The sequence below is a fragment of the Oncorhynchus masou genome, chromosome 11 (genome assembly GCF_036934945.1).
Source record: "Oncorhynchus masou masou isolate Uvic2021 chromosome 11, UVic_Omas_1.1, whole genome shotgun sequence".
Taxonomy (NCBI): Eukaryota; Metazoa; Chordata; class Actinopteri; order Salmoniformes; family Salmonidae; genus Oncorhynchus; species Oncorhynchus masou.
Window position 1 is genome coordinate 58,472,480 of NC_088222.1, and position 14,436 is coordinate 58,486,915.

General features: G+C 46.9%; 1 protein-coding gene across 1 annotated transcript in view; it reads left to right on the top strand.

Moving 5' to 3' along the window:
* Positions 1-14,436, top strand: part of LOC135548884 (ceramide synthase-like) — a 35,592-nt gene extending 21,156 nt beyond the window's left edge. The window contains exons 4-5 of the mRNA XM_064978945.1: positions 2,509-2,604; positions 6,418-14,436. Coding sequence (XP_064835017.1) covers positions 2,509-2,604; positions 6,418-6,954 — 633 coding nt within the window. The 3' untranslated portion in view covers positions 6,955-14,436. The remainder of the gene's footprint in view (positions 1-2,508; positions 2,605-6,417) is intronic.

The following is a 14,436-nucleotide window of genomic DNA, read 5'->3' on the forward strand; positions in this document are numbered from 1 at the left end:
TTTTCAGCACGTGGTTGCATTTAGAATTGTTGTGAAAATTAATTGGCTTTTAAAAGCACATGTTTTATTCCAGCTGCAGGAGAAATCCCACTCAAAATAGTCTCTGAATGCTGTGTGATATGTTAGTTATGTTAGATATGTTAGTTAATAAATAAGATACATGATGGCTAACGAAAATACAGTCTAAAGTAATTCCACTAAATTATGCAAATTAACCTATATACCGATAAGCCTGAAGGTCAAATGCATTTACATCAACTGGTATTTCCATCAATTACTAAAAAGCATTAGTTTGCAATGGGATGTGTTTTTCCGGCAACAGTTTTATTTATAGGCTTTTCATTTTATTCTTGGGGGCCTAAAGCCGGCAATTGCCCGCTAAAGAAAACCCTGAGATCTCGCTAGCTTGCTCCATCACACTCTCTTTCTCTCACTCACACACACACACACACACACGTCGTATTAGTGGCAGGTAACCTAGCGGTTAGAGTGTTGGGCCTGTAACCGAACGGTTGCAAGATCGAATCCCTGAGCTGACAAGGTAAAAATAGGTCGTTCTTGCCCCTGAACAGGCAGTTAACCCACTGTTCCTAGGCTGTCATTGAAAATAAGAATTTGTTCATAACTGACTTGCCTAGTTAAATAAAGGTAAAATTAGAAATTGTGTCCATTTCATGTAGAGAGAAGGTCAAGTGCATTGGAAACCTGGCATCTTTAGTTTTCAGTGGCTTTCAATGGTGATATGAGATCACCTTACCCTACACCTCCATTATTCAGGCTCCAGCTGCTGTGATCCTCTTCTCCTACTCCTCCTCCCTTGCTCCCTGCTTCGTTTCCCTCCCACACAGTCAGGTAACACACACACACACACACTGGGTCCAGCAGGCAGGTACAGGGGGTAGGTAGGTGTAGTGTTACATGGCAGCAGTTTGTGCTGCAGGTCATTCTTCCATTGGGCAGATGGCAGAACTGGTGTCTCAGCCCCACACACTACTGGTTTATTCATCATCACATAACACACTGTTTGGCATCCTCCCTGTCTGCAGCTTCCATCAATGCTCCTCCATACGTTTACTCGTTTACTCATTGTGATCTATTCCCTTACCTTAAACTTCTTGGCGCACCGATCCCTTTAGCGGGATCATTTTTATCAACATCCACTGAATTGCAGAGCGCCAAAATCAAATTAAATTACTAAAAATATTTAATTTTCATGAAATCACAAGTGCAATATACCAAAGCACAGCGTAGCTTGTTGTTAATCCACCTGGTGTGTCAGATTTAAAAAAATCTTTACAGCGAAAGCAGACAAAACATTACAAACCGCTAGCATCAAAGTAGATTGGTCACGAAAGTCAGAAAAGCAATAAAATGAATCGCTTACCTTTGATCTTCGGATGTTTGCACTCACGAGACTCCCAGTTACACAATAAATGTTTGTTTTGTTCCATAAAGGTTATTTTTATATCCAAAAACCTCCATTTGGTCGGCACGTTTTGTTCACTAATCCACAGGCTCGTGCAGGTCACCCCGGGCAGATGAAAATTCCAAATAGTATCCGTAAAATTCGTAGAAACATGTCAAATGTTTTTTTATAATCAACCTCAGGTTGTTTTGACAATAAATAATCGATAATATTTCAACCGGACGGTAGCTTTTTCAATAGGACAGAGAGAGAGAGAGAGAGAAAAGGTCTGCTCCAAGCTGCTCGCGCATGCAAAAATCTAAGGACACCCAGCTATCCACTGACGCGATGTGATCATTCTCACTCATTTCTCAGAATAAAACCCTGAAACTATGTCTGAAGACTGTTCACACCATGTGGAAGCCATAGGGAAAGGAATCTGGTTGATATCCCTTTAAATGGAGGGAAGGCATGTAATGGAACAGAGAGGTTTCAGGAAAGCAGCACTTCCTGGTTGGATTTTCCTCAGGTTTTTGCCTGCAATATCAGTTCTGTTATACTCACAGACAATATTTTGACAGTTTTGGAAACTTTAGTGTTTTCTATCCTAATCTGCAATTATATGCATATTCTAGCTTCTGGGCCTGAGAAATAGGCAGTTTTATTTGGGTACGTTTTTCATCCAAACATCAAAATACTGCCCCCTAGTCTCAAGAGGTTAACGTCTGGTCTTATGGCATAAGTCTGGGTCTTGTTCATTGTTGCATGCAACGGAAACCTTTTGCTACGAAATGTGAGTGTTTCTTGTTGGAAAAGTCCAGGTAGTTCCTCCCAGTTTCAGTCCATTTTCTTCTGTTTGTTGCCTGATGAACATGACCCTGGGCCTGGTTTGACCTCTGTTGGCCAAGTTGGTTTGTAGCCTTGTTGGTGTTATTGAGCTGTGTCCTGACTTGTGTTTTTGTATGTGCAGCCCTAGGGAAAGTCAATTTGCCTACAAGTCCTATAGTACCGAGGACCATTTTGGGTGGGTGTGTTTCTGTGTGTGCATGGTCTTGTTTCAGATTTTTGTAACTGTGTGCCTTCTCCCTTCCTGTGCCTTTCAGTTCTTCAGGAGGGACCAGGGTGACTACTTCATTGGCTGCCTGTTCCTCACAGAGCTCAGCACGCCCTTCGTCTCCTTAGGGAAGATCCTCATCCAGGTGAGAGAGATGCACACACACACTAGAACACCCTAATCACCACTTATAACAACCATGTATACACACCAAGGTTTTCGTTGGCCAATAGCTGGCTATTACAGGCTAATAAAACAAATCTACACTGTTCATTGATGGTAATATCAGTCTGTAGGTAAATTTGCATGATGTTGTGAAATGAAATTGGTGCGTGTACAGTATATTTGTTATGAATCTTGTTTATCACACACGTACAGATACAGAGGAGTGGAAAATCGGATGGCTTCATCAGTGCGTCACGCACCACTGTGCAATGAGCTGGAGGCAGTATGCATTTTGAAAACATAAAGCTACTTAATAGTTTGAAACTTGAACCTTTTACTACATATTATGAGACATGTCTTACCTTGCTTCAAAGTAGGTTTTCCAAGAATCGGACCATATCCATGAGGCAATTGTTTATGTTTAGGGTCATGTATAAAAATGGCCAGTTGCTCATTATTTTGGCTATCATGGCTAGAAGTGATCGAAGTGACTTTGGAAGAGAGGTCTCAAAGGAGCATAGAGGGTTCAAAGGGTGGGTCTGTCTCGGTGTCTGTCTCGGTGTCTGTCTCGGTGTCTGTCTGTCTCGGTGTCTGTCTGTCTCGGTGTCTGTCTGTCTCGGTGTCTGTCTGTCTCGGTGTCTGTCTGTCTCGGTGTCTGTCTGTCTCGGTGTCTGTCTGTCTCGGTGTCTGTCTGTCTCGGTGTCTGTCTGTCTCGGTGTCTGTCTGTCTCGGTGTCTGTCTGTCTCGGTGTCTGTCTGTCTCGGTGTCTGTCTGTCTCGGTGTCTGTCTGTCTCGGTGTCTGTCTGTCTCGGTGTCTGTCTGTCTCGGTGTCTGTCTGTCTCGGTGTCTGTCTGTCTCGGTGTCTGTCTGTCTCGGTGTCTGTCTGTCTCGGTGTCTGTCTGTCTCGGTGTCTGTCTGTCTCGGTTGTGTGTCTCGGTGTCTGTCTCGGTGTCTGTCTCGGTGTCTGGCTCGGTGTCTGGCTCGGTGTCTGGCTCGGTGTCTGTCTGTGTGCCTGGCTCGGTGTCTGTCTGTGTGCCTGGCTCAGTGTCTGTCTGTCTGTCTCGGTGTCTGTCTGTCTCGGTGTCTGTCTGTCTCGGTGTCTGTCTGTCTCGTTGTCTGTCTGTCTCGGTGTCTGTCTGTCTCGTTGTCTGTCTGTCTCGGTGTCTGGCTCGGTGTCTGTCTGTGTGCCTGGCTCGGTGTCTGTCTGTGTGCCTGGCTCGGTGTCTGTCTGTGTGCCTGTCTCGGTGTCGGTGCCTGTCTCGGTGTGTGTGCGTCTCGGTGTGTGTGTGCGTCTCGGTGTGTGTGTGCGTCTCGGTGTGTGTGCGCGCATCTGTGTCTGCCTCGGTGTCGGTGTCTGCCTCGGTGTCGGTGTCTGCCTCGGTGTCGGTGTCTGCCTCGGTGTCGGTGTCTGCGTCGGTGTGTGTGTCTGCCTCGGTGTCTGTGTGTGTGTCTGCCTCGGTGTCTGTGTGTGTGTCTGCCTCGGTGTCTGTGTGTGCCTGCCTCGGTGTCGGTGTCTGCCTCGGTGTCTGCCTCGGTGTCGGTGTCTGCCTCGGTGTCGGTGTGTCTGTTTGTCTCGGTGTGTGTGTCTGCCTCGGTGTCTGTGTGTGTGTCTGCCTCGGTGTCTGTGTGTCTGCCTGCCTCGGTGTCTGTGTGTCTGCCTGCCTCGGTGTCTGTGTGTCTGCCTGCCTCGGTGTCTGTGTGTCTCGGTGTGTGTGTGCGCGCGTCTCGGTGTCTGTCTGTCTGTCTCGGTGTCTGTCTGTCTGTCTCGGTGTCTGTCTGTCTCGGTGTCTGTCTGTCTCGGTGTCTGTCTGTCTCGGTGTCTGTCTGTCTCGGTGTCTGTCTGTCTCGGTGTCTGTCTGTCTCGGTGTCTGTCTGTCTCGGTGTCTGTCTGTCTCGGTGTCTGTCTGTCTCGGTGTCTGTCTCGGTGTCTGTCTGTCTGTCTGTCTCGGTGTCTGTCTGTCTGTCTCGGTGTCTGTCTCGGTGTCTGTCTGTCTTGGTGTCTGTCTGTCTCGTTGTCTGTCTGTCTCGGTGTCTGTCTGTCTCGTTGTCTGTCTGTCTCGTTGTCTGTCTGTCTCGGTGTCTGTCTCGGTGTCTGTCTCGGTGTCTGTCTCGGTGTCTGGCTCGGTGTCTGGCTCGGTGTCTGGCTCGGTGTCTGGCTCGGTGTCTGTCTCGGTGTCTGGCTCGGTGTCTGTCTGTGTGCCTGGCTCGGTGTCTGTCTGTGTGCCTGGCTCAGTGTCTGTCTGTCTGTCTCGGTGTCTGTCTGTCTCGGTGTCTGTCTGTCTCGGTGTCTGTCTCGGTGTCTGTCTGTCTGTCTGTCTGTCTCGTTGTCTGTCTGGCTCGGTGTCTGGCTCGGTGTCTGTCTGTGTGCCTGGCTCGGTGTCTGTCTGTGTGCCTGGCTCGGTGTCTGTCTGTGTGCCTGTCTTGGTGTCGGTGCCTGTCTCGGTGTGTGTGCGTCTCGGTGTGTGTGTGCGTCTCGGTGTGTGTGTGCGTCTCGGTGTGTGTGCGTGCGTCTCGGTGTGTGTGCGCGCGTCTGTGTCTGCCTCGGTGTCGGTGTCTGCCTCGGTGTCGGTGTCTGCCTCGGTGTCGGTGTCTGCCTCGGTGTCGGTGTCTGCCTCGGTGTCGGTGTCTGCGTCGGTGTGTGTGTCTGCCTCGGTGTCTGCGTCGGTGTGTGTGTCTGCCTCGGTGTCTGTGTGTGTGTCTGCCTCGGTGTCTGTGTGTGCCTGCCTCGGTGTCTGTGTGTGCCTCGGTGTCGGTGTCTGTGTGTGCCTCGGTGTCGGTGTCTGCCTCGGTGTCGGTGTCTGCCTCGGTGTCGGTGTGTCTGTTTGTCTCGGTGTGTGTGTCTGCCTCGGTGTCTGTGTGTGTGTCTGCCTCGGTGTCTGTGTGTCTGCCTGCCTCGGTGTCTGTGTGTCTGCCTGCCTCGGTGTCTGTGTGTCTCGGTGTGTGTGTGCGCGCGTCTCGGTGTGTGTGCGCGCGTCTCTGTCTCGGTGTGTGTGCGCGCGTCTCGGTGTGTCGGTCTCTGAACTCGGTGTGTCTGTGTCTCGGCCTCTGTGTGTCTGTCATCGGATTTCCACCCAATTGAGATTCGGCAGTGCCTGAGACCTGCGTGTTCCATCAACAAAACATCAAATTGTGGATTTTCTTGTGGAAGAATGGTGTTGCATCCCTCCAATAAAGTTCCAGACACTTGTAGAATCTATGGGTGTGTTGAAGCTGATCTGGCAGCTCATGGTGGCCACGCCCTATGAAGACGCTTTATGTTGATGTTTCCTTTATTTTGGCAGGTACTTGTATCCATACAGATACTCACTAATAAACACTCCTGGTTTATGTTTCACTAAAAGAGCAGTGAGCCTGCTTGGTCTCCAGCTCACTTTCTGCTGACTTCTGACTCTTCATTCAGTAGGGCTGCTCTCTTGCTTAGTGTCCTCTGGTGGACTGGACGGGTACTGCAGAGCCACTGTCCAAACACACAAGACCACAAATGAGCACTGTCAGAATGCCTCCTTCACTTCCTGTAATAGTGTATCTATCAACAGATCTACCATGATGCATGGGTACCACTTCATAGCTTTCACCAGTCCAGTCTTCAGATCAGTGATTACATCATGGAAGGAAGAATGTATTTTCAATGTATTCGAACAGGTCCAGGGATTCCAGCCCTGTTTTGCTCACTTAGAATTTCAAGACTGTTTGACCATATAATGACCTTATTTTTCTCTCTCTTTGTCTCCTTTCAATATTCTCCCAACACATCTCTCCCTCCATCCTCCTCCTCTCCTATCGTTTCTCACAGCTGGGTCTGCAGGACTGCTGGATCCATAAGGCCAATGGGGGCATGGTGTTGCTCAGCTTCTTCCTGTGTCGAATCGCCCTCTTTCCCTACATGCACTGGGTCTACGGCCGTCACTACGGCATCCCTGTCTACGGCGTGCCGTTCCACCTGACACTGTCGGTCAACCTGGGCAGCCTGTGTATCCTGGCGCCGCAGGTCTACTGGTTCGTGCTGCTCTGCCGCAAGGGCTGGCGGCTCTACCAGCGCCAGTGTCACTCCTCCCCCTGCCCCCACCGAGCCCCCCCTCCCTCACGGACAACCAACCCAAGGGAAACCATTAGAGCTGGAGAGCTCTCTCCGTCACCACCGCGCTCTCTCTGTTCTTCCTCGGTTCTCTCTACTCTATATGAAAATGATCCACCATCGACTACCACTTCTACTGCAGAAGCACTTCGGCTACATACCACAGTCTCCACAAATACCGTTACTACTATGATTCCACTAGTACTGCTACTGCTCCTCCTCCCCCATGCTTCCCTTTTGCTTCGATACTACTGATCGCTCCATGGCCAGTCCAAGCTCTACTCAAAACATTTTTTGTGTGTGTGCTTGTGTGCTTGGATTAGAGTGATTGGACAGGGGTTATATTTGTAGTGGTACACTGGAGCTTCCCTAAAAGATATGAAGAAGACCGAGAATGGAGGTCCTTGCTTTTTTCGGAGGGGGCGGGCTGATACACTTCCCGGCCCCTCCACTTCATCTATTACTTGCTCTGCTGATTGGAAGATCAGTTAGTGTAGATGAATGTGTAGATTTATTTTGTTTTGTCAATGGTTTTTATGTCAAGTCTTGAAGATTCACATTTTCTGAAGTGTTTGTCCACCCACCCAGTCTTTAAAAGACCGCCGGCGGGAGAGGAGGAGGAGGAGTGGGAGAGGGCACTTGGCATGGAGATAGTAATGGTGACAAGGCTGGATGGTGGGTGGAATGGCGTGTTTACAAACTAAGATAGGTACGGGTGTCACCTCATCTACATTTGAAGGAGAAAATGAGAAATGTTTGCACCAAGCTCTTTGCACCAGCATAGCTACACAAAAACCCATTTAATGTGATTGGATTGTGGAACTCCACCCTCCTTTATCCACCTGAGCGCCTCCCCATTGTCCCGTTTCCTCATTCACAGTTCTCCATGGCTGCCGCCGCTGGCCAATCGGTGTGCCTGCAGCGCGCTCGTCTTCCTCCTTTGTTGTTTACGGCCCAACAGGGTGTGCTGCCCTGCTGTGTCTGTTTACATGAATTCTCTAAACCCACACCCCTCAGTGTCACACAGGGTGGGGCATCACAAGCTAGGAGCCTCTCTCTATATTATGTGCTGTGTCCTCCCTACCTAAAGGGGGTGGCTTAGCAAAAGCTTTGTCCGTATGTTTACATACACAAGACTTCTCTGGGAGCGCTGTAGCAGCATTAGAAGGAATGGGCTTGTTTATTCCCGGGTTCGACTCCATTGCAACAGCTGAAGCTGCTTTTAATGGGTGGAGACAAGACTTTACGGTCACTCGACGTCAAGTTTGCGGGGTGGGAGTGATGAGGTGATTCTGTTAGGTCAATGCTGCCCTCTGGTGGCCACATGGGAGGGGCTTGTATACCACTGGGCATCCCTTTTTAAGGTCACATTGTGTTCTCCAGGGACCGGCCCAGTAGGTGCCAGTTGGTGCAATAAAACAGACGGGGTTGAAAATGGCGAGGACAATTTAAAACCCCATGTAGTAGAGATGAACCTGATGTTTAGACTTAAAAACCAGTAATGTTCCTAGCATGATGCTGGAGCAGGATGATTACACAGCTGCATGCGGCCCTGCTCCAAAATTATACTCTATTTTCAAACAGAAGACTGTCGAATAGAATAAGAAAGGCTTGATGGTGGCCATACACTCATTTCATGTATTCTACTTTTACTCATGATTGCCTTTTCTGGGGATTAATTATGAGTTTTCCCCGACTTGGTTGGCTCCTTAGAACAGGTCAGCAAGCAGGAAACAACCACCGTTTTTTATTTTTCAGTAACTGTCCAGTGAAAATATCACTTTTAAAAGTTCATATTCTGTTAATAACTCGTACCCAAATGTTGACTCATCCTATAGTTGTATTTGTGGCCAAAGCATAAATTGGAGGGGGAAAAACACCCCAAAATTGTATCTAGAGCTGGGACGATAAGCAGAAAATTATCGACATTACCTTCCCCTCACCGAAGCATTTTGCATACACCAGGAATTTTCTGTATTTTGCTAAACAATGATTCTGTCGTTTGTCCTAAAATCATTATTTGGTCAACAGTGATAGCCTATGCATTATGTTGATCCCTGCTTGTCCCTGTTTCGCTGTTGGCTGCTGACACCAACTGCACACAGAGAGAGATGCATTCTGAGAAGCACAAGCATATGGCCGCTGCTCAAAATGCTATTGGGGGGTACCGTTTTCAAAGCAACTACTTTTGTTCTAGTTAGAGAGGAGACACAGCTTTCTGTGAGTATATCATGTATTTATCACCTCAATTGAGTTCATGGAAACACTTTACAACCAGAATAGGCTGTAGTTAGTATGGTTTCGATGCAGCGGAGATGAGCAGAGCCCCATTTGCAGTTAATATGCCTACATCATGTAGCCTAGGCCGAGCGGTGGGAAGGTTCTGTAGGACATTTGCCTACGTTTACTGATAGCCATGTAGGCTAATTATTTATTCTACAAAGCAACCATATCCTATTTTGAGTTAGCAATCTAGCTGTTTTGAGTTCCCACTTCCTCAGGTGGTGAATAATATAGCCTTTAGGCCAATCTGCACAAAGATGTTGTCAAAAATACACCTGCTAATATTGGATCATATTTTAATAGGTTACAAATCGAGATATCTCATGCATTTCCTGGATATGTTAGATGAAATGGCTTACTTTTTGAGTCAGGCTGCCAAGTGTCACTTGGCACTGAAAAATAAATTATCGAGAGCCCTGCCGCTAATGTAAAGTAACTGTCCATTAAAAAAAAATGTAAAAAAAATGTATCATTGTATTTGTTATCGAGCAATATTGTTACATTTATTGCAATAGTACTTTTTGTCCATATCGCCCAGCTCGAGCACCTCCCAATTTTTATTTCTATAATTTAGCGCAGAATTATCATTGGAGCATTTTTTGTGATTTTTTTTTGTGTGTTTGTTGTACATTATCATGATATGGGTTTTTGTCCATATCGCCCAGCTCTACAGACAGTTTAAAAAATGCTATTTCCACATAGAGGATGATGTCATCCCAGCAGCCAACTCACATTCATATTTTTTGACTGGTCGACGCCCACACCATTCGGCTGTTTGGGTCCGCCCACACCATTCGGCTGTTTGGGTCCGCCCACACCATTCGGCTGTTTGGGTCCGCCCACACCATTCGGCTGTTTGGGTCCGCCCACACCATTCGGCTGTTTGGGTCCGCCCACACCATTCGGCTGTTTGGGTCCGCCCACACCATTCGGCTGTTTGGGTCCGCCCACACCATTCGGCTGTTTGGGTCCGCCCACACCATTCCAAAACAGAAAATATGCTTTTTAACATAATTACATTTTTGGGGAGAAGAAACAATTCCAGTCATTGTAATTAATTATAGGTCATATTTCATAGAAATCTGGACACTGGCCAGTTACTTTAAATGTGATACATCTTATCATATTGTCCACAAACCAATAATACCTTGAATACTTTCCCAGAGTTTTATGTCGTCTTTTAACCTACTTGTCCGTAGCCTTCAAATATGAAGGCAATAGTTCTGTATAAATTAAACACCGTTAACTTGTAGATAATTCTGACTAATTTACTAGTAAATTGAAGTGCTGGTTATTTTAGCCAGAGTGCCCATCCACGGCATGTGTTTTATAGTGGCAAGGAGGAACTGACGCTTGTTGGCATCAGTGCTGCTCACATGGAGCACCAATCGCATAGCTGTAAATACAGGATAATAATAACTAAATATGTTTGTTTTTAGAGAATGCACTACCACATGCACATTTATTTTAAATGAAATACAATCTTGATAATGAGAAGCTTCTATAGATTCTGTTAGCACTTTGAACACTTTGAAACCATGAGAGGTACATGAATATCACACACACTATTTCTGCTGAAACTCAACACATTATTCCAGTTATCACTGACCAGACTTAAGAAGGCTGCCCTTGGCAATGGGATACATTTGAGAATGGAGGGAAGTGTTTGTGCGAGGACCAAAACAACTTTGCTTCAAACCTACATGCCCTGACCACATTTTAGCTTGAGCAAATCATCATGTATTTAATCAACGTTATCTGGTCTTAGAGGCTATTTTAGTATTGGGCCCCAGGATGCACCTTTGCATCAGTTTTGTCAACGTGGCCCTGTCCGCTGACGTTCTGTCTGCATGTTAGGTTGCATTTTAGGGATTCTGCTGTCCTCTGTAGGAGACCCCTGCATTGTGGAGACTGCTCTCTGTTGGTGACTGATGCATTGTGGGGACTCTGCTCTCTTTAGGAAACTGCGGCATGGTAGGGAATCTGCTCTCCTCTCCAGTGGACGGTTGCATTGTGGTGACAGTGCTGTACTCCGTAGACCCCTGCATTGTGGAGACTCAGCCATTTTCTGCTGAGAAACACTCCAGTCCGGGAAAGGACCAAACCAGGCCACTGCTTCCGGGGTGGCGCTGGAGCAAAGAGCAGAGCAGGCAGAAGGCTGGGGAAGGGAGGAAGCGAAGCTGAGTACTGCTGCTTTTAAACGATGGGCTTGTTTGTCTGGTTTGGCCCGGACCCCGAGACAGAGGCAAAGAGTCCAGCTTTATCAATATGCCTCATCTGTCTGTCTGTCTGTCTGACTGATGCGACCACAGATCTCCATACAGAAACATCCCAGGCCTTCTAATTGTGCGCTCTCACTCTCTTGTCCTCCCTATTTCTCTCTCTCCCTTCCTGTCTCCATCTTTCTCACTCACTCCTCGTACCCTTACTTTACGTTTACCCGCATTGGGGAATGTCCCGCGTATGCGCCACGTCTGTTTCTATGGGCACAAGCACTGTTCATGACTAACTGTTCACACCTCTCTTGTTGGTGGAGAGAATGCAGGTTTAAATCTTATTTCCTGCAATTCTGTCCCCCTCCAAAAAATATATATTATTATTAATTAATTCATTGTAATTTATTTATTTATGTTAATTTAAAAAAAAAATGTCATGGGGTGCAAAGAAAATTTTGCAGTTTTAATACAAATGTTTTTGCAGTTCTATACATTTTGCCATGTCTAATGTGTGTTCATGTGATATTGAGTGACAAAAAAATTACAACAATATCTATGAGCTAAAAAAATGTTAGCATTCTGCTATTACAGCTCTCAAGAGTAAGTTGTTAAAGCTGGACTGTGTTCCTTAAAAGAATTATGCCGCCCCAGAGTTTGGGAACCACTGATCTAGATGAGCCGTTGCTGGCATCAGGTGTCTAGTCTCTCCACTCAGCAGCTCAAGAGTCCAGGGAACACAGGGTTAATTAGGCTACAGGGCCATTTCCTAACAAGGCCAATCAAGCCATCATGGCTTTAAAAAGGCTCTCTGGATGTGCTGCTCACAGTGATGGCTAAAGGACAGACTCTCCATCTCTTCACAAGGGTTCCCTCCCAACTGGCACCCTGTTCCCTCCCAACTGGCACCCTGTTCCCTCCCAACTGGCACCCTGTTCCCTCCCAACTGGCACCCTGTTCCCTCCCAACTGGCACCCTGTTCCCTCCCAACTGGCACCCTTATTCCCTCCCAACTGGCACCCTTATTCCCTCCCAACTGGCACCCTTATTCCCTCCCAACTGGCACCCTTATTCCCTCCCAACTGGCACCCTATTCCCTATATAGTGCACTACATTCGACCAGAGCCCTATTTTATGTACTGCACTTGATTTTATGTAGGCCTACTTTTAATGCAAGATGTCCTTGACTATCTTGAAATGTGTACCCCAAGTAAAGTCACAAATGTCCTCACAACCAATCACCTCACAATACAGGACAACCACTTTTGGGAACCTTATGTGGTTGACGTCGACATTTCAGAGACATTTTCCCCCAAGGTCACGGTCGACGTCGTCGTGAGGCATGAGGCGGATTATAGAGAGCTAGTGGTCTCGGACACTTTGACACTCAGGGCATCTTGACGTGTCGCTAAATCCCCCGCCCCCTACCCTGCCATCCAATCCAGAGCCTTCTAATCATGCATAGGGTTCAAGGGTCTGCATGCAAAACACATATCCTGTTAATCATCTTTATTTTCATTCTTAATCCGGACAGATTTGTTTTGTTATAATATATGAAGTCTTATGTTCGGCCTTCTTGGAGGCTCCTCTCTTTGCTCAGGGTTTGATGAAGATGTTAACATATAACTGTATAACTTAGATTTGTTTTAAAATTGTGAAACGAGTTACGATGAAAACAATGGATTCTGAAATATCAAATACCTGGAATGGCATGCGGTTTTCTCCTGCTTGTGCCATTGTTTTCTTTGATTTCTTCCAAATTCATTTTGACATGGCTTGTGGTATTGCAACCTGTAGGGTTGGTAGACCAAAGATTGTCAGGCACTTTAGTCAACCCCCCCCCCGACTGCATGGGGCAGTGTCTCCCCTTCCCACTAACGCAACCCTTATCCCAGGTCGGCATCCATCCATATCTAGTCTATGTAGGGGCCTCGGCACAGTGAAGCTTGAGTTGTGCATTATCAGTGTGATCAGAATTAATGGCTGTGCAGAGGTGGAACATTTAGCTGGGGTCTGGGGGCAGTGCCCCCTAGGCTTACTTTTCCAGTCGTTTTGCTGCTTTGATTTCACACATATCCACACAGGGCCGGTCCCTCTTATCAAGGGACTCACAGGGACCTGGTAGGTGTCGAGGGTATGGCCCACTGACTGGCTGGCCACTGGATTCAAGTTAAAACTGAATTGGGTTACATTTCTATAACTGGGCTAATAAAACGTTTTATCCGTTGTATTTCCGCTGTCCTCTTTGTACAATACTACTGTACACGTCTTCTTTTCAAAAATCCCCCATACTATTTTTTACCCCGTTTTCCTCCCCAATTTCGTGATATCCAATTACGATCTTGTCTCATCGCTGCAACTCTCCGGGTGAGGGAGATGCAAAGGTCGAGTCATGCGTCCTCTGAAACATGACCCGCCAAACCGCTCTTTTTAACATGCGCCCGCTTAACCCGGAAGCCAGCTGCACCTATGTGTCGTAGGAAACAGTTCAACTGACGACCAGCCTGTAGGCGCCCGGCCCGCCACAAGGAGTCCCTAGAGCGCGATGAGCCAAGTAAAGCCCCCCATGGCTAAACCCTCCCCTAACTCGGACAACCCTAGGCTAATAGGGCATCGCACAATGGGACTCCCAGTTACGGACGGTTGTGACACAGCCTGGGATCAAATCCGAGTCTGTAGTGACGCCGCCTTAGAGCGCTGCGCCACTCGGGAGGCCTTATATTTTTTTAAGACGGGGTGTTTGTCAACTCCTTTGGGGGGGTCTTCCAATGTGCTTCTCTCTTCCATCACGGTTAGTTTTTATATACTCAAGTTCCGAATTTGTTTGCTGTGCTTTGTTTTTTTGTGGATTTAGACTCTATGACAGGACACGGTGTACTGTTAACGTTCTCTGTCCCGACTCGGACTTCCATCCTCCTGTCTGTCACCTTTTGGCTGTGTAATTTACTAAATGCAGCTTATTCACTACCTTCAACACTCCCTGCCTCCTGTTAATTTTGATAACATTATCTGATTTTTTCATATATATTTATATATCTGATTTTGATATATACATATATATATATATAAGGTTTTTGTTTGTTTGTAGTGTGCCCTTTTTTGAGGAATTTCTTATCTGAGAAACGAATGGGCTCTTTAAGTAACCTAAACATTGATTGAGAGGAATTATTTTGTTGCAACTTGTAAAAGACACCCCATAAAGACAAATAAAACTGATTTGATGAATCCTTTTAAACCAGAA